Genomic DNA, 19548 nt, shown 5'->3' on the forward strand with positions numbered 1-19548 from the left:
TGAAATGCCATGGTTGAGGGAGCTGGACTTAACGGACAACTTGATATCAGAGTTTCCCGAGGAGATGAAGATATTGACTTCCCTTGAAAAGCTTGTGTTGCAGACGAACAAGCTCGAAAGCGTCCATGAATCAATCAAGTTCTTGACCAAGTTGACCTTGCTCAACGTCAAAGACAACCCTTTGCAAACACTGCCGGTCGAACTTGGTTTCTTGTCAGCGCTCAAGTCCCTTGAATTGGGTTACCCGGGTCCTGCAACTACAATTCCGCCGAGTGAGATCGCACGCAAAGGAGGGGCGGCAGTTCTCGACTACTTGAGGAGGATCGTTCAATCAAAGTCTTCTTGTCGCTTAGAGATGCAGCGATTGGGGCTCATTGCAGTGCCCTCAGAGATTGCAGGATTTTGCTCTCAGCCATATAAGGTTTCCTTTGCACACAATCATATCTCTACCATCAGTTCAGAAATTGGCCTGTTTGAGAATGCTCAAACATTGTGTTTTAACGACAACAAGCTGGAGAGTATAGCTTGCGAATTGCGAAATCTTACTCGACTAGTGCGTTTGGACCTTGAGGGAAATCTGTTTGAAACCATGCCTAATATCTTGACGTCTTTGACCTCTTTGACAGTGTTGAATCTTAGCCGAAATCAGTTGTCAGATTGCCCAGTCCACCTGTGCAAATTGACTCTGCTGGAGGAACTGATCCTCGATCACAATAAGATCTCAGTACTTCCGAACAAGATCGGAAACTGCGGTGCTCTGAGGCACTTTTCAATCTCACACAACGCTCTCAGGAGTCTGCCGGCCTCGATCAAAGACTTCAAAAGGCTTCTCAACTTTGATCTTTCTCACAATCACCTGACGATCTTGCCGGCTGAAGTTGGAATGCTTCCTCTGCTGGAGTACATCGAAGTCTCGGGTAATCCCATTGAGAGTCCCCCTCCTGAATTTCTGTCCAAGGGCACCTACACAATATCGTTGTACTTGCGCAGGATCCGGGAGATGAAGGAAACAGGATACCTCACTCTGAACAACAGCAAGTTGACCAACATCCCAAGGGATGTCTTGAGCTACGATGCTGTCAAGTCACTGGATCTTTCACACAATGAAATCGCCGAGTTACCCACAGAGATTGGAAACCTTCGCTTCCTCGTGACTTTGGACCTCAATGTTAATCTCTTGCACAGTTTGCCAGACAGTATCGGACACTGCTTCTCACTCTGCGACCTTTACCTAACAAGAAACAAGCTGACCAGTCTTCCCATGGCCATTCACAAACTGACCAACTTGACCACCCTCGAACTAGATCTTGACGTTGTTACAAACCCACCTTCTGTGGTCTGCATGAAGGGAGGCAAGGAATGCGTACGATACTTCAATGCTATCAATGAAGCTTTCGCCAAGGGAATTGCCAGACTGCAGAATTTTGATCTCTTGGAAATCCCTTCCTTGTGCTTTGAAATCAATATGCAAGAAATGCACCTTGGTGGAAATCAACTCTCTTCTCTACCAGCTTCTGTTGTTCTGTTCACAAGTCTGAGAGTATTGAACTTGAACGACAACCTCAAGTTGAGGGACCTGCCCAAGGTCATGCGGACCATGCTGACCCTGACAGAGTTCTCAATGGCTGGAAACGAGATCAAGTCTCTACCTGAGGAACTCTTCCGGTTGACAAACTTGATGAAGTTGGACCTTTCTAGAAACGAGCTCGATGGGATAGGGAATATCTTAGGCAACCTCTCAAGACTGACTTACCTGGACCTTTCGAGCAATCGTTTGTGGAACCTCCCCTGGCCGGCGCTGGTCAAGCTCAAGGTTCTTAAAACGCTCAAGCTAGGGAAGAATCCTCTGACAAATCTGAGTGCGAACATATCCGAGCTCTCAGCCTTGGAGGAGGTCGACCTGAGCGAGACGAGAGTGACGATGCTGCCGACTGAGTTTCTAGAGCTCGAGACTCTCAAAGTTATCAACCTCACCGACACTGAAATCCTCGGACCGAGCCCAGCTGTGACAGAGCAAGGCTTGCCAGCCATCTTGGAGTTCTTGCGGCACATCAGAGCAGCTCGAGGGACGTCGTCGCTCAACCTTATCGGCTTCAGTTGCGCAGGCGGCAGGCAGACAGGACTAGAGCCTTACAGCCTTGAGACGATCCTGCAATCCCTGACAATTCAGCGCAGCTCAGTCGAGTCTTTTCCGAGTGACTTCCTCGCGCTCTCCAAGTTGGTGAACATGGATATCTCAGAGAACCACCTCAAGTTGTTTCCAGAGAAGTTTGGGGCTTCCTTTCCTTTCCTTGTTACCCTGGCAGCTGGTAAGAATCGAATCCAGGAGTTGAATTCCAGCTTCGGCTCTCTGACCCGGCTCAGCGCCCTGCTGCTGCCGGACAACATGCTGACAACGATCGTAAAAGAGCTCGGGGGCTGCGTCAATCTTTCCCACATCGATTTGATTGGGAACCAGGTCACCTATCTCCCAGCAGAGCTGGGTAAGCTCCGGTCGCTGGCAAGAGTAGATCTGGAGTACAACTTCCTAACAGTTCTCAGATCCCTGAAAATGAATTGGAAAGATTATGGCCCACCTCCTACAGAGATTCTAGTACAGGGCACGAAGACGATAAGAACTTTCTACGACAAGCTCTCTACCTCGGCTGAAGCATCTCAGAACGTCTCCTCAGTAGCTATCATGCCGAGTCTGAACTTGAAAGGTCATGGTTTCCTGAATGTTCCCAGTATTCTATTCGACGGTCATATGTTCGAAAATCTTGGAGCTCTGAACTTGTCTCACAACAACTTGATCTCATTGGACCCAAGAATAAGCAAACTGACTTCTCTGCAAGTTCTCAACCTGAAAGGATGCAAACTAGATAGAATACCTATCTCTCTGGGTGTGATAAAGCTCAAGACGCTGAAGATGAATTTTGATCTGTTACAAAATATTCCTTACATCTTTCTGAAGCATGCAGAAACAGGCGTTTTGAATTACCTTGAAAAGGTGTACTTGGAGGCTACGGTTGGTTGTATCGATTTTTCTAATCTGAACATGGCCACTCTTCCGAAGGATCTGTCTGATTTCAGCTCCATCACTCAATTGTATCTTACCAACAATGTCATCCATCAACTACCGAAGAGTATCAGTTGTCTAACCAACTTGAAGAGCTTGAATGTAGACAACAATCGGCTCTCATCTCTTTCCAGACATCTTGGCGCTTTAACAAGTTTGACATCATTACATATCAGAGGCAACAGGATACAAATCATGTCGCCTGAGATATACAAGATGACGTCCTTGACAAACCTGGAATTCGACTTCAACAGCATCTCTCCTCTACCATTGGAATTACAAGATCGAAACGCAGAGGTCTTGTTGTCTTTCCTTGCACAGATATATCATGCCCGAGGGAAGGTGAACGAAGTTTCGCCGCTGCCAGGACTGAAGCACGGAGACTCGTGGGAGATGTTTATCGAGGGCGTACCATATACTGTCACCATTCCACCAGACCTCGATATTGAGAGTTTGGAGCGTTTCAAATTCTATACCCCTGTGCTGGATCGCAACACGCGTCAAGAGCTGATCGACAAGGACTTTGAATGTCTGAAGAAGAACGATGTCGGGCTCGAGTTGAACCTGAGCAACCTTGCGCTAATTGACTGGAGTTTGCTGGCTGTGCCAGCCAAAGTGCTCAACGACTTGCAAGTCGCAATCTTTGAAGACATAGTCAAACGCGAGAATGATGCGCATAGAAAAGTCGAGGTGGAAGGGAGAAGAGAGCCCATGGAGGTGGCCACAGATCGCAAGAACAATGCAATAGAAGCATCAAACTTTACAATCACTGATGAAGGTGTAGTCAAAGCCTCCGCCGAAAAAGTCAGCAGAGCAGGATGGCTGACGGGGCTCTTTGACCTCAAGAGGAAGAAGTCGTACAGAGATCTCCCATGCTCGATCATCGTGGAAGAGGATGATTTGATCGCTACCTGGGTTGCAGAGAAAGCTCTGAATAGAGCATACCCGCTCCCCATATGCTCTACCACGAATCTAACGACTTTGAGGTTGGACAACAACAAACTCTCCTGCATCGCCTCTTCCATCGGAACTTTGTCCAACCTGACTGCCTTGTCATGTCGGAACAACAAGCTAGAATCAGTGTCATGGAGGTTGCGTTACTTGTACTTTCTGCGCGAGCTCGATTTGAAGAACAACCTTTTGACCTCTCTGCCGCCTAAGATTGGAAGATGCGACCGACTGGAGAAGCTTGTCTTGTCACGAAATTTCATTCATAAGCTTCCGATCTCCATCGGTCGCTTGTCAAGGCTGACGGCCCTCGACATCAGTGAGAATCCGATTGAGTATCTGCCCCATGAAATCGGAGGGATGGACAACGAAGAGTTTCAAGACATGGTTGGCCTCAGGTCTATCAAGGTGATCAAAGCAAAACGTTGTTCATCCCTGCTGTATCTCCCCAGCAAGCTTTACCGTTTGACCACTTTGCGCGAACTTGATCTTGTCGAGACCTCGAATCTCAAAACACCTCCACAGGAGATCCTCGCTCAGGGCTTCGACGTACTTTTCAAGTACATGTACCAGCAGTACGTGAGCGAGTCTGCGTTGAAGTGGGAGACTGTGAGCTTCGGGTTGCAGCGCATGCCGAGCTCTATCTTCGAGATGAACAAATCTCTTAGCGAGAGCCATGGCAAGGATGAAGGCATGCCCTGGTTGAAGGAGATTGACTTGTCAAACAATTACATCGGCACAATCTCAAGGCAGATTACGCTCCTTAGAGACCTTCGAGTCTTGAATCTTGAGAGAAATCAAATCTCCAAGGTATCAAAGAGTCTCTCCTATCTGACCAGATTAGGGAGAATCAACTTGAGTTCAAATTTTCTCACAACGGTCGGGAAGGAATTTGGCACTCTTGCAGCATTGAAGTTTCTTTCTTTGGACTACAACCAAATCGAATTCATGGACGAAAGCTGTGCAAATTTGAGATCTTTGATGCACTTGTCTTTAATGTCGAATATGCTGAAAACTTTTCCAGAAGTCATCATCTCGTTGGTAAATCTTCAATTCTTGAATCTCAGTTCAAATCAAATCGGGAAAATTCCAAACACCATTGGCAGATTGCAGTCTCTAGAAATATTCCTGATGCAAAACAATGCCTTAGATTCCATTCCAGAAAGCATCGGACAATTGAAGTCCCTTCAAGAGCTTGATCTTTCGGACAACAACATACAACTGCTCCCACTGAGCATAGGCAGCATATCAGGTCTGAAGAAACTGGACACAAGGAGGAATGGCTGCATTCGGCCTCCAAAGGGAACTCAAGAGAAGGGGCCTCAAGCTGTCGTCGAGTACCTCAAGAGGGTTGAGAACGCAAGTCTCCGCAAGCTGTTGGATGTTGAGAACTTCGGACTGAGTTCGTTCCCGTTGGACACCCTTGCGATGCAAGACCTGACAGAGCTCAACCTCAGCGCTAACTCCATCTCTGCCTTACCGAGAGAAATCGTCGTCCTGACGAGGTTGGTCACCTTCAGGTATTCGTCGAACAATCTGTTGACCCTTCCCAGCATCGTATGCAAACTGACCACGTTGACCTCCTTGGACCTGCAAGAAAACAAGTTGAACTCACTGCCATCTAATTTCTCAGAGCTGCCTCTCATGTCCATAAATCTTTCAAGAAACAATTTCGAAATTTTCCCTCCTCCGCTGGAACGAATGACCAACCTTGAGCACATTGACTTGACGGACAACCGCCTGACAAGGTTGCCTTTCATGATCGGGCGCTTCGTGTATGCTACAGCTATTCTGCTGGGGGGGAATCAAGTTTCTGTGCTTCCGGACTCGCTGGGTGCCATGGGAGAGGCTTCGTTGCAGGTGATCAATCTCAGCAAGAACGGACTGTTTGACCTTCCGTCAGCCTTGTTCAACATCAAGAGGCTTGAAAGAATCTGTCTGAGCGGCAACAACTTGAGGGAGCTTCCGAATCAGCTTTGTGTACTGAAGAAGTTGAAGGAGCTATGGTTGGATCACAACCAGCTGACTTACCTGCCATCGAGGCTTGGAGAGCTTGTCTCTCTCTCTGCTCTTTACCTTCACAGCAACCGCTTGAAGATGATCCCGAAGAATCTTGTGGAGCTCAAAGGCCTCAAGGTCTTGACTCTCAGTGGGAACGAGTTGAGGGAACTGCCATGGGACTTCCACAGGTTGAGTGAGCTCGAGGAACTTTGGCTTGATGATAATCAGTTTGAGGCCCTCCAACTGGAAAGATCATTGTTTCCTCGGCTGCAGTTCCTGACTTTCAGGCACAACCCATTGACCAAGGAAGTTTTCAAACGTCTGAAAGAAAACTTTGAGGGTTTGGACAAAAATCACGATGAAGAAAATCAAGCGGAAGATGAAGAAAATCAAGCAGACGATGAATAACTTTCATTCATTTATTTGAAATGCTAGCTCTTGAAATTTTTTGCGTAGCATCATGACACAGCATGATTGCATCGCTGACATCAGATCTGTGGGTCAGAGTCAGATGTTCGAATCTTTCATGTCACTAACCTTGCAAGCTTGTTTTCAGCTTCTTCAACAATGTGCTCAGCCTCTTCAATCAATCTCTGAGCCTGTTCAATCGCAAGCTGCAGCAAACGTCAGTATTCTGACCTCTGTGTTCTCGGACTCACCTTCTTTAAACGGAAATTTTGCCTTCTGCTTTGTCTGGTCTCATGCTCAGATCTCAAAGTCTTTGCGGACAGTCCTAGATCCAGTGCCTTCTTCGCTTGTTCGAGAGTATGATGTGCTACTCCTGCGTTCCTGAGCAACTCTCCCTTGAATGTGTGGATTTGTCCTTTTTCTGCATTCTTCATCAGCTTCTGTGCCTGATCAGATCATATCAGTTCTGCTCCTGCATTCACGAAAACTTTAAATCGAGAAAGGTACCATTTCCAAGTATCTATCTTCCAGAACACAGAGCATGCTATGCAATCGCTCCGTCTTGATCTTTTGTATGATACATCTTGGGATCTGCCACTCTTCGATGCTCGCATATTCAAACAGATCCTTGAAGGTGGCAGATTCCTGGGATACCAGTTGTTGAAGTTCGCTTTCCATCGTATCGTAGGATTTTACGCTTGCATTCAGCACTACATTTTCTATTTTGGCTTGAAGGTCAGACATCCCCGTATTCTCAAAGTACTTGTAAATAATGTTAACGATCGATCAATAAACAATATGAGAAGAACCTGAAGCAGGTCTATCCGGCTGCATATTTCAAATGCCGCACTTAGAAATGATCTAACTTTCAATATGTCAAAATCGCCCATCGTCATGGCTGCTGTGATTGAATCATCTATTGCAGGATTGACATCTGACGTGGTAAGTCTGCCATTGTAATACTCATTTTCTGGATTCTTCATCGTCTGCACCTCCTTTTCTTCAGAATGAGCTTCCTTCTTCTGCTCAGCCAATGCCCTGTTGACGAGTTCTTCTCTGCGAAGTAGCAGCGTCTGAATTACATTTCTTCCCAACTTTGTATGCATTTCGAGCATCTCGGCTAGCTTGATCCCTCCGCACATGTCTTCAATGTCATAGTATGGTCCAAGTTCATTCGAGACCTGAACTTCTTGCAGCCCAAGAAATTCAGGAATATCCTTTGAGCTTGCCTTAAAGATTTTCCCAAGTATTTCAGTACGTGCAGTTTTTCGGGACTTGTATGCATCAAGATCCTCCACTTCTTCACCTCCTTCTTCCCATTCTTTCAACTCTTGAAAAGCTTCTGCATTCTCCTCTAATATTTTTGCAATAGACAGAAGATCATCTTTAGATCGAGAAGCCTCGGGCATATCTGCCAATTCGTTGATCTCATCGATGATTTCCTGGATCGTTGTGTCGTCCGCACTGTTCAGTAAGAGTTCAATCAGTTTTGGTCTGTGTTCCTTGTCTTCTCGATACATCATGTCATTCAACTTTGCAAGAACATTAGAAAGTCTGTTTCGGACCTCGATGAGATTATCTGGATTCTCCGAGTCTCGATGTAGTTTAGACATGGGAGCTACCCAGCTTCCAGCTACCAGGACCCTTCCTTCAGCTCCTCCCATTCCAATCTTCTCTAGTTTCCTGCAAAGCTCAGGGAGCTGAAGAACAGACATGGTCAAGTAGACAGGCTCTGTGAGGGTTTTCAGTTGAGTCAAAGAGTTTTGAAAATCTTCGTCTGCTTTCAACTTCGTCTTGAACGCAAGTTCTGACTCCGAGATAGCTTTCCAGATTTTCTCTACTTCTTCAGTGATATTGCTTTCTTCTTGGCTCATAGGTAACGAATTGGATTGAACTTGAGTACCAGTTGACGCTGTTGATTTAATTTTCGCAGGGTCAAGGTCAAGTTTCAAACCAGAGGCCATCTGTTGGATTTCGTTTTCTGCTTGCCCCAGGAGCTCGGAGCATTCATCTAACATGGCTTTGAGCTGATCTTTGATCTTGTAAACAAGAAGGTTCAATGTCTGGCTCAGACCGTCTCGCTTCAAGGAAAGTTCTTTGACGTCTTGGGCATCGTCAATAGATGATTCGTCATCAATTGATTCATTAAAAATGACCTGCGTTTGCATGTCTTGGTCCACAAGAACCTTTTTGTTATCATCCTTCTTTTCGTGCTTCTCTTCCGGCGGAATATATTCAAGGTGAAATACATTGTTGTGCCCAATCTTGTACCATCCTGAGTATTTTCTTAGAAGCTCCGATTCCTTCGGTATTGACTCCCATTCCTTTCCATCCAACCTATCCCAACATACCTGACACATACCGGGTCTATCCAAATCCACTTTGATGATCCTACCTCCTCTTCCTCCGGACTCGTCCTTCATCCAAGCATCTTGTTGGTACCGTTTTGCTATCAGAACTTGCATGCCAGGTTGTGCTTTCACGTCTCTCCCGACTAGCTTTTCGACTTGAAACGATCGCTGATGAAGTCCTGAAAGGTAAGACATGTTCTTCTTGCTCGTCTCTCTTGTCCCTCGCCTTCTTCAGGAGATCTCCGTTCCTTCCCCTCCTCTCTTCCTCATTCCTGCTTCACGCAGCTGCGCATTCACCACCTGCCATGTGCTGCCCTCCTTCCAACTGCTGGTAGTGGCGATCACAGGCTTCACAGTACCCCAGGTGAGGGGGCTACCCCCATCTCTGACTGGGTAGTACCCCGTCTACTCCATACTCCTACTCGCAAACTTCTGGAAGTTTGAAACAAACTTTGAAACATTGCCAGTAAATTATTCAAAATATCCAAGATATGGAATGGACGGATGGCGGGAAAATGATCGCAAGCGAAACACGATGCCGAAGAAGCTTCAGGCAGAACAATCGCGCTCGATAGACTCTGTTCAACATCGACAAACAATTGAGGAGGATGAGAGATGTTGAAGGAATAAAAAGTCCTCTTCAGATGATGTATAGCAAAGGCATGGTGGCAAGCTACAGCCTGGGATTTGCACTAAGTATCGAACAACCCATAGATAATCCCCATAGTTCAGTGACAGTGTTTGAAGGTCTTATACTTCTACCTCATACATCGCCATCAAGTTTCGAATCGCTTCCTAAACACGATTTGTGCTGGTCTGCACAATACCAACGACCCGCCAGTCTTCGGGGAGGGATGGTAAGCACGGAACTGCCTGGAATCCTTTGACATGCCCATGACTGCCAGGCCAAAGCGAGAGTGAAGAAAGCTTCGGAGAAGGACTTGAAATCAAAGAGTGTAAGCGAAATCAGGAATCTCCAAAGCCAGTCGTTAATTTCATGTTGACACAGGGCAAAGAAGAAGCTGTAGAATTGGTTCACGAGGAAATTGAATCACAGCAAAACTCAACGGAAAATGTTTCTGTTGTGAGATGGGAAGTGCAAAAGGTGATTGAACTCAAAGATCGTCTTTCGTAGCCTGAGCAAGATCTCTGCAGGCAGGAGATCTCGAAGTTTTATCCACGAGAGAATCAGTTCTCAGAAGACCTGACATGTGGATTGGGGATGTCACGACTGTCATGAAAAACGTTACTTTGCTTTATCAAAGTATCTCTTTGAATTTTCAGTAGGCTTGGGAAGTGGTCTTTGAAGACGAGGTTGTCGATGACGAAAATGGTCTTTCACTTGTGTTCCTAAATGAATAATGATTCATCCTTGATGCAGAGAATATGACTTTTCCACCAAATTCCCTGGAAAGTCCGCTGAAGACACCGGTTAAATCTTTGAATCTCAACCATTCGTTGTCCTACCAGATGCTACACAACCAAGAAGATCTAATATCCCCAATATCTCCAAAGTTCAGCAATCATTCTCACCAGAGCCCTACACCAAACAGGAGTCCAAGGAAGATTCCAGTTGATCCCGGAAAGATTGGTGGGAGGACACTGATCGCAAGGCAAAGAGAGATGAAATACAATGCTGGTGTATTGAAAACATTCGATGAAATTATTGTCAATGCCGTCGATCGACAAGTTTGCGATTGAATAAGTGATTTCAATACCTTACAAGCACTGAACAGGTCGAAGTGGAAGAAATGCGTGAAATCAGAGTCAGTATCGATGCCGCAACGGGTAGGGAAACATGATTTATATTTCACCTGTATTAGAATTCAATTCAACTCCTTCACAATCACAGGAAAAATAACCGTGTGGAACGATGGTCCGGGTATCGAACCTGTGATGCACAAGAGCGGTAAAGGATTGATCCCTGAGGTACAACACAACCGGATGACTTTGATTGCACTGATGATTGGATGTCATGGTCTCGTGGTGTAGGTTGCTTTTGGAGAATTCATGGCATCAACTAATTTTGATGACAACACCAGACAAAGATTTACGGGGTAATTTCGACCCTCCCCAAACTCTCACTTTTGAAATACTGAGATTGCTCCTTTCTTGCTTTTTTTCGAAAAGCGGTCGATTTGGAGTTGGAGCCAAAGCTACTAATGCATGGTCAAAAGAATTTACTGTGAAAACCTTTCATGCCAAATCAGGGGTTGAATATGAACAGGTAGTCAAAAAAATATATGTGTGAAATGTTAAACTCTGACTTTATTGGATTCAAGACGTGGACCGACAATATGTTGCACAAGACAAAGCCGAAGGTCGCGATGATCAATCTATACGTTGATCTGAATGTTATCGAAATCCAGCTGGTGAACCATGAGCCAGCCAAGAAGGGGTGGACATGCATATCATGGATACCAGGTGATTGTCGGATATGAATCAAGCAGCACCTCATTGAATTGCATTGCAAGATTATGAGCGATTTGGGATGATGGAAGGGCTAGACAATGACACACGCGCATGCATGACTATGCGAGTATACGACCTATGTGCATGCACTCGTGAAAATATTCGGGTAAAACCAATTCCAACTTCCTCAGGATACCAGAAAAATGAAACTTTTGCTCACCAGATCACACTAAATGAAGAGGTTCTCCCCTTCAGAACGCTGCAGCATTATACTGTATAATGTTTCATCGACCTTATATTGCGAATTGACAATTTCGGGCAAGAATTTGTTCTGGCGGAATCCTGATAGTGGGGGTCGTGAAAGGGCTTACATCAATTTGCATGACCCCAAAAGTCCGGCTAGGATCGAAGCAATGATTTCAAGTTTACTTCTAAATCGTCACATGCAAGTCTTCTGATTGAGCGTTGTGCAGTATCTTCATCTGCAACTCTAGAAGCTAGAGGTATTGTTAATGGAGTTTTGTGTAGCCAGGTTTTCCATCAATGTGTAATTTTTGTCCATTATCTAATCTCTTTCGAAGGGTACTCATATTGAACACTTGGTCACAAAGATTTCGGATGGGCTTGTGCAGGTATTTTCGTCATGAGAAAACCGAATCGTTTGAGATTCTTCAACAGCGGGCAATAAAGCAGCAAAAGCGTGACAAATTGAAGCTGGATGACAGTAAAACAGGTCAATCCTTTCTGAACGACTCTCTTGGTTACTTGATGCATCAGGCTTGGCTAAGATGAAGAACTATTTTCGACAACACATGGCAATAATTGGTTTGGTGCAGTTCTTTAGGTTTTAGCAATACTCAAATTTGTTCAAGTTGTCGCCTTATTGCCAAATCCAAGATTTGATGGACAGGTTTTCACAAACCTTGATTCTTGGATGTAATGGTTTTGATCAGACCAAAGAAAAATTGACCCTCAATCCAAAAGAATGGGGTTTCCCTGCAACCATCGATGAAAAGTACTTTGAATTTGCTTATTGCTGTCCTGTCTTGTACTTCCTACTCGTTTGAATGCGACTCTCCGTTAGGCTAGTGGAAAGGATAGATCGACACCTTGGTCTTGTGGACAAGGTAAGATGATACACTGTCTTAAACTGCCAAGTTTGAAGCTGGAGGGTGAATCGAATGTTAGGTTTTGATGGAAGCAGAAGCCAGGAATCTTGCAGCTTTGTCAAAGAAAGCTGGAGGTGCACCTGGAGCTTCTGCTCGAGTCAGCATAGCCAAATACCAAGGTGCAAATATGGCGGGAAAGGTGAGAACTCTTTCGTGATGATTCTTCTCTCAATGTGAGTTCAAGACGGGAAGACCTCCTTGTTACCTGCTCGCTACCGGTACCTATGATTATTTGCAACTGAGCACGATTTCTGAATTTCGATTTGCAGAGGGAGACTCTGCCAAGGATCTTGCTGTTGCTGGAATGGAGATTGTGGGACGAGATTGCTATGGTGTAATACCCCTGCGGTGTGTTTTGATCAGAAGGTCATGTTTTTTTGACGCACTCCTGATTCGTGCATATACCAGAGGAGTGATTAGGAATGTGAGACCAGCCAAAGTGAATGCTAAAGTAAGTACTAGGACTGTGAAGACTTTGTCTTTGTGAATTATGTTGGAAGGTGTTGAAGGACTTCCTGAAGAATGCCGAATTGGCTGCAATCAACAAGGTGAATTGTTATCGTAAAGGTGTTCTGCTCAATGCTGTATCAGGTCCTTGGGTTGCAATTTGGGGTTGAATACACACCGGAGAACGTTCATCGCTTGTTAAGATACGATCACTTCGTTATTTTCTGCGATCAAGTATGGTTATAAACCTCTTTTGTGAGTTGCTGACGAGCTTCGCTAGGATCCAGATGGAGCACACATCGCTGGAGAATTGATCAACTATTTCACCATCATGTTCCCTTCTCTCCTTAAAGCGAAACCAGACTTCCTTATGCGTCTTGGAACACCTATCATTCGCCTGAAGGTACGTAGTGATCCAATGTCCAAACATTCTTACAGATTGGTTAAGCCCAAGAACAAAGGAGAAGAAACAAAAAGTTTCTTCACGACAGCTGCATTCAAGACCTTTTTGGCAGATATCCTTTGTTTGCAACATGATTCTAAACGTTCCTGCAGTCTCGTTCTGGAATGACAGATCACGAACTCAAGAGCAAATATAAAGTGATTTAATCCTTTTTCAAAGATGGCAAAGATGGTTATCTGATTTCTCCAAAGATAAAATACTTGAAGGGTCTTGCATCATCGAATGAAGATGACGCATATCATTACTTTCAGGAAGATATATAATAATTTCTGCTCGAAAATAATTTCTGATTTGCAGAATCTCGATGATCACCTTGTCCCAATCTTATACAAAGATCAAGAGGATGATGAGGTATGCATCATCTATGAATCTTTTACTCGTCCTAATATATTGAGAATAGGTGGTGGACAAATGGTTTCGGAAGAATCGTGCAGATGCCAGAAAGGTATATCCTTCTTAAAATTCACCACTATTGAGTGTAAGAACGCAGGTTCTGCTCAGCAGGCCATATGATCCAGATGTATGTGTTGACTATTCATCAAAACAAATCACCTTTCCGTACTATTTTGAAAAGTATTTGCTTTTCTAGATTGCATGTTATTGAATATCTCTTGTTTTTACCGCTTCTACAGGGAATACATTCACTTTCCTCACTATGCAATTTATCGAACGATTCCCAACGTTATGGATGGCTTCAAACCCTCACAGCGAAAAGTTGATTCACATCTAGCGATTTTTCAACGTGATTTGCTGTATGCAGGTGATGTATACTGCAATCAAAAGAAAGTTCAAAGATCCCATAAAAGTCGTGCAATTTGCTGGAGCTGTCCTTGAGACCGCAGCATATCACCACGGTGATGCAGCTCTACAAGTATAACCTAATTGTTCTCCCTGCATTTCTTTTGACATTATGCTAGGGGGCAATCATTGCAATGGCCCGTCGTTTCTGCGGTTCGAATAACATCAACCTTCTACATCCTGATGGACAAGTTGATTTCCTTTTTCTGCTTCGCTATATCGAATAATCTTCAAATCTTTTGCTTAGTTCGGTTCAAGACATTCTAACCACGCAGGAGCTGCAAGGTAGGAATTCTTCTGTCGTGATTGACATCGTTTCATGATGGACTGCGTTAGGTATATCTCAGCAGGGCTCGAGAAGATAACTCGATCCATATTCAGACCAGAAGATGATCCAATACTGGTTGTCAAACTCCACTGTGACTACAGCAGCATGAGACGTTTATGTCAGGAATATCAAAACGAAGACGGACAAGTGATCGAGCCTAAATACTTTCTTCCTGTGGTGCCGATGGCGTTGATCAATGGATGTGAAGCTGGAATCGCTGTGGGATGGTCTTCGTTTGTTCCTATGTACAACCCAAGGGACGTCTTGAATTGGCTTCGAGAGCGTCTGAAACAGTGCAGAGATCAGGTATGGTGAATGATTGAGAAAGGTCCGTGATTTCGTCTGTAGGATGCAAGTGGCTATACGATCGATGCTTCGATCCCGGGGTAAAATGCTTATGTTTGTTTCGCAAGATTCTTGACTACTCGGAAGGGTGCTTGATGCAGCTCTCAGCCAAACTAGAGAGGAAACCGACACTTTGGAGAAGATGAATGACAACGAGGGGCAGGCAGATGCTGTGGAAGCCAGGGCGGATGATGTCAGCGTAGAAGAGGATGGAGAGGAAAATCAGATGACGGATACGGACATTCCGTCCACGAGCAGCAAGATTACCTCTTCTGTTCGAGCAGCCATGAAGAATGATGGTGCAGAATCGCCTGACAGCAGTTTCTCGTCTAAGTCTCGCTTCAGGATACACCGACGTACTCGTACCATGGTATGACGGTTTCGATGGGGAGGTGAGGAGATCCTGCGATGAGATGCAAATTTCTTACTTCCTCCCAAGATTTTCCGAACAGGACCACACTCCTACAAACTACGAGGAAAGGCAGAATACTTCGAACCTCTCAAGAAAGGAGCCCACGGAACTGTCGTAGTGACCGAGGTGTCGTATCCTGACCCTTCTCGTCTATGGTTGATTTCAGTGCAGGTCGGTCCAACCGTCCGGTCCGATGCGCTGCGAGAGGCCTGGAAAGAACGATGGGGTCCAGCAGAAGTCAAGGTTTGTCATTGCCTCATCCCCTTGAGATCGATTCGAATTGTTGCCCAGGATGCTAAACGCAAGAAAGCAAGCGAAGGCCACCAGTTTTTGAAGGACGAGCAGGTGAAGCTACCTTCCTTACTCAATTCCTTGCATGTTCTGTCCTACTTGTTTGCTTCTTGCCTTCTCTCTCATCTCATCTCTCCCACAGATCCACAACACGGCAACCAAAGTGCACATCGAGCTTTTCGTAGATCCGCAAAAGATTCGAGCTGCTGCTGGTGTGAGCAATCCAAAGAAGGTGACTCTGATCTGCCTGTGACTCCCCCTTGATCACCTGCTGCAGCACTTGACCCTGGAGAAGCTGGAAAAGATTCTAGGAATCTCTGAGAGCGGTGCCAACCAATGTGCGGCAACGACAGGAACTCATGACTGTTAATCACAGTCAGCACCACCAACATGCATCTCTTCGATGCAGGAATGACCATGAGGAGGTTTGCGACACCAGGCGAGCTCCCGCTCTCTCACACTCCTCCCTTGTCTCTGTTCCTCTGTCGTCCTGCAGTCTCTTGTACTTGTTCCTCGAGAAGCTCTGATCTCCATTGCTTTGCGAGGCGCGAAGTGACCTGAGTTTCCAGAGGCTATCCTGGAGCATTTCTTTCGCCATCGTCTCATCGGCTACGAGAAACGAAAGGACTATCAGGTCCAAGTGCGAAGTTCCCCATGTTCATCCTGACTGCAAGGGTGCAGGTGAGGGAGATGCAGGCCAGGGTGGAAGAATGTTCCAACAAGGCAAGGAGTGATGTTATTCCTTTCTTTCTTGACGAGCCTGTTCAGGCGCGCTACTGCACGATGGTGCATGACGGAGAGCTATCGATCGTGAAGAAGACAGTGGCGCAGGTTGAGTAGCGAAGTGGCCGTCTAGAAGACCTGACAGTGAAGATAGAGAGAAAAAGATCTTGCCGATGCAAATTTCACGAAACTTCTTCCAAAGTCGAAGAGGTAAAGAGATCTTCTGAAACGTGCGATCCACCTGACTGCTTCCTGCAGAGACGCTGCAGAAGATGACGAGAATCGAGAAGGTGACGATGACAAGGGCGGCAGGAGAAGAAACTTATACTGGCTCCCAGCGAACAACTCGACGAAAGAAACTGCACTACCGTCCTACGACTACCTTCTCCGAGTCCCAACTCTGGTTCCTCCTCCTGCTCCTGTTCCTCTCAATCATTTGAACCGCATCCTTGCTTTAGAGCTGCACCACTGAGCATGCCAAGAAACTGCGTGAAGAGGCGAAGAGACTGGAGGGGCAGCTGCAGGAGCTGATGAAGACTGACCTTATCACTATGTGGGAGAAGGACTTGAACGAATTCGAAGAAGCTCTCAATGACTTTTCGTCGAGAAAGTATGACGCTCTGAACAAGAACATTAAGAATCGGCCTCAGGTCTTGATCCTCCTCAACGAAAAATCGCTGATACCACCTGCAGCCTCCGAAGCGGCGGCATAAGAAGGAGATCATGGCAGAGAGGAGAATTCAGGTGGGGCTGACGAGTGAGAGACGTGGATCTGAACATCGGTTGTAGATGAAGGAGGAGAGAGAAGACGCAGAGAAGAAAAAGAAGGTGGCCGGGCTGTTCTGAGTTTCATCGCAGCTGACACACTCTCAGAAAACCATGATTCACATGCAAGAGAAACAGGAGAAAGATCGAATGGTTTCTTCCAAATCCCTTGTGCTAGGTTGCCGGCTGAAAGAGCAACAGGTGCGAGAGATGAAGCGACGAGCGATCATGCACAACAGCCCGACAGCGAAAGCTGTGTTGAAGCAAGTGAAGGAGCCGGGGGGGAGGAGGGGCTCTTGACTGCATCTCGCAGGTGTTAAACAACACCACAAGTCCCTCCAAGGTCGAACTTCTTTCTAAGATTAAATGAATTCAATTGTCTATCTACATGCTCTTTCACCTTTATCAACGTCCTCTCACCATATGTTAACATGATTGTTTTCTTCATCTCTCTGAGCTTGCTGAGCTCCCAGAATTCGTTGCCTGCACGCACATCAGTACCTGGCCGCATTCCCTCCCTCCCTCCCTCCCTCCCTCCCTCACCCTGGAGGGGTTTCTTCGCGGTAGGTTCGGGGGCTTCTTGGACGACGGAGGAGGAGGAGGAACGTCAGGGCTCAAGGCGGCTCGGCTGCTCGGCTGCTTGTCTGAATCAGCCAGCTTGGCGAGGTTCTGCATGAAGTCAGAGGAGGAGGAGAGAAGCTGGGAGTACTTTGGCTTTGAGGGCCAAGGCGAGGCGAGGGGGGAAGCGAGAGGCGTCAAGGGGAGGTAGCTTCTGCCTCGCTCGACTGCCCTGGCCTTGGCTGAGGAGAAACTTTGTAAGGAGCAGCTGAGGGAGGGGAGGAGGACTTGCCTCGCTGCAGCTGAATGGACCTCCTTCATCTTCTTTGCTATAATGTCGAAGTGAGTAGGAAGGCAGAGAGCACGTCGATGCCTACGAGGAGGGAGGATCGCGCTGGTGGGCTGTGCGTTGCCTATGAGGATGATCTCTTCTGTCGGTCTTTTTGTTTCGACATGCTGGCGAAGTCTTTGAGTTGTGCAGCAGAGGAGGGAAGAAGAAGTGAGAGAGGGGGAGGAGAGAGCAGAAGTGAGTGAGAAGGAGAAGGAGGCGATGAAGAGAGGATAGGAGAACATGCAAGTGAGAAACTACCTTGGAGAGGTCGTAGAGGTCCTCGTCACTCTGCTGGATGGCAGCTGGAGCTTCCAACCTTGACTGCTGTTCAGCAGGGCAAGAGCTGAGAAATCTCTCACCCCTCCGAGTGCGACAAGAACAGATCTTCTAGAGCAACTTGATCCTCCCCTCGCTGCATTCGCTTCACCTGCGGCGAGTCAGCGACGAGCGACCGGGGTCTCGATACCTTGACGCGATGCAGATGCCCCCGGTAGACTCTCTGGAGGTCGAGGACAGCCCTGCTGCCACGTCACCTCCCCTTCCTCTCAGTCTCTCCGTCACCGCAGCGTCCTCCTGGTCTGCTCCAGGCTGGCCTGATTCTGCTGCATGCTCTTTCTCCGACGGATTGCCGATCGATACGTCAAGCCGATGATGACAAAGGCCAAGAGTAGGAGACCTGCTCGGGAGTGAGAGGAGAGAAGAGCAGGGGAGAGACGGACAAGATGAGCTAAGAACAACGACGAAGGTCTTGCTGTTCCAATACTGGTCAAACTGGGAATATAGCAGAAAGGAGGAAGGGGAGGAGGAGGAGTGGAGAGGTGGAATGATAGGAGAAGAGCAAAGTTTGAGAGAGCAAGGAAATATCGAGAGATGGGAAAGGAGAGGAGCCGGAGCGGAGAAAGCAGGAGCATCGTTCTATAGCCTGACAGCAAACCTGATGATCGTACGACTCGGCTGAGGCTCCCAGACTGCAGAAGAGAGAGGGAAGGTAGCGATCACCTGCCTGAAGTCAGCCAGGGAGGAGGATGAGGAGGAGGAGGAGGAGGGAGGAGGAGGAGGGAGGAGGGAGGAGGAGGAGGATGGGGAAGATGGGCAGGATGGGCAGGAGGAGGAGGAGGAGGGAGGAGGAGGAGGAGGAGGAGGAGGAGGAGGATGGGGAGGAGAAAATCGGGGTGTAACAGGTGGAGGAGCAGGAGGGGAGACTTAGTGACTCACGTTTCCGTCCGACGATCGGACGACGAGCGGGTATCCAGAAGAGCCCACGACAACCTGCCATCCTCTAGCCTGCAGATCGGTCGAGATCTTTCCGCTCTGGAGCCAATCGCTGAGCTTCCGTGCGATGGTGAGGGATTCCGTGGAGGAGGAGGCGACGAGGCGGAAGAGGATGTATAGGATGGAGCCAGTTGCTCTGATAGACCCGAACCATGACTCGTCTGCACAGAAACGGGAGGAGGAGGAGGAGGAGGAGGAGGAGGAGGAGGAGGAGGAGGAGGAGGAGGAGGAGGAGGAGGAGGAGGAGGAGGAGGAGGAGGAGGAGGATCAGCCATGGTCATGTAGAGTGAATTGGACCTCTTCGTTGAATCTGAACATTCTCTTGATACCATGCAGCAACTATCACGACATCTTCCATTCGAAAACTCGAACCAACCGCGATCGCTGTCGCAGTCTGGCAGGAACCCCGTGAGAAGCTTGTGGGAGACAGTCCGCGAGATATAAGGCGAAGAGAGTAGATGTAGAGGA

At 47.0% G+C, this 19548-nt stretch overlaps 4 protein-coding genes across 4 annotated transcripts; 2 read left to right on the forward strand and 2 right to left on the reverse strand.

The window, feature by feature from the left end:
* Positions 1 to 355: 355 nt before the first annotated feature.
* On the forward strand, positions 356 to 6415 carry GUITHDRAFT_87300 (hypothetical protein; the record flags this gene model as incomplete). The annotated part of the gene is made up of 4 exons (XM_005831800.1): positions 356 to 900; positions 2365 to 2517; positions 5074 to 5258; positions 5442 to 6415. The coding sequence occupies 4 exons, from the start codon at positions 356 to 358 to the stop codon at positions 6413 to 6415; spliced, it is 1857 nt and encodes a 618-aa protein (XP_005831857.1).
* Positions 6416 to 6531: 116 nt separating this feature from the next.
* Positions 6532 to 8961, reverse strand: GUITHDRAFT_139485 (hypothetical protein; the record flags this gene model as incomplete). Its single annotated transcript, XM_005831801.1, has 4 exons — positions 6532 to 6621; positions 6667 to 6861; positions 6923 to 7177; positions 7225 to 8961. The coding sequence occupies 4 exons, from the start codon at positions 8959 to 8961 to the stop codon at positions 6532 to 6534; spliced, it is 2277 nt and encodes a 758-aa protein (XP_005831858.1).
* A 1556-nt stretch (positions 8962 to 10517) lies between these two features.
* On the forward strand, positions 10518 to 17279 carry GUITHDRAFT_139486 (hypothetical protein; the record flags this gene model as incomplete). Its single annotated transcript, XM_005831802.1, has 41 exons — positions 10518 to 10554; positions 10619 to 10695; positions 10759 to 10823; positions 10897 to 10993; positions 11049 to 11190; positions 11652 to 11710; positions 11760 to 11810; positions 11857 to 11911; positions 11956 to 12022; positions 12089 to 12193; positions 12263 to 12305; positions 12367 to 12466; positions 12617 to 12695; positions 12756 to 12798; positions 12848 to 12895; positions 12939 to 13028; positions 13075 to 13197; positions 13350 to 13394; positions 13555 to 13608; positions 13658 to 13702; positions 14018 to 14128; positions 14175 to 14246; positions 14303 to 14340; positions 14392 to 14689; positions 14732 to 14769; positions 14816 to 15027; positions 15074 to 15120; positions 15168 to 15383; positions 15432 to 15485; positions 15574 to 15663; positions 15709 to 15769; positions 15808 to 15856; positions 16001 to 16112; positions 16200 to 16262; positions 16309 to 16364; positions 16413 to 16557; positions 16613 to 16804; positions 16848 to 16898; positions 16944 to 16982; positions 17013 to 17097; positions 17233 to 17279. The coding sequence occupies 41 exons, from the start codon at positions 10518 to 10520 to the stop codon at positions 17277 to 17279; spliced, it is 3501 nt and encodes a 1166-aa protein (XP_005831859.1).
* An 84-nt stretch (positions 17280 to 17363) lies between these two features.
* Positions 17364 to 19438, reverse strand: GUITHDRAFT_109300 (hypothetical protein; the record flags this gene model as incomplete). Its single annotated transcript, XM_005831803.1, has 9 exons — positions 17364 to 17402; positions 17463 to 17588; positions 18067 to 18124; positions 18168 to 18235; positions 18275 to 18326; positions 18370 to 18484; positions 18756 to 18807; positions 19024 to 19241; positions 19378 to 19438. The coding sequence occupies 9 exons, from the start codon at positions 19436 to 19438 to the stop codon at positions 17364 to 17366; spliced, it is 789 nt and encodes a 262-aa protein (XP_005831860.1).
* Between the last annotated feature and the right edge of the window lie 110 nt (positions 19439 to 19548).

This window comes from Guillardia theta (assembly GCF_000315625.1).
Source record: "Guillardia theta CCMP2712 unplaced genomic scaffold GUITHscaffold_38, whole genome shotgun sequence".
Taxonomy (NCBI): domain Eukaryota; class Cryptophyceae; order Pyrenomonadales; family Geminigeraceae; genus Guillardia; species Guillardia theta.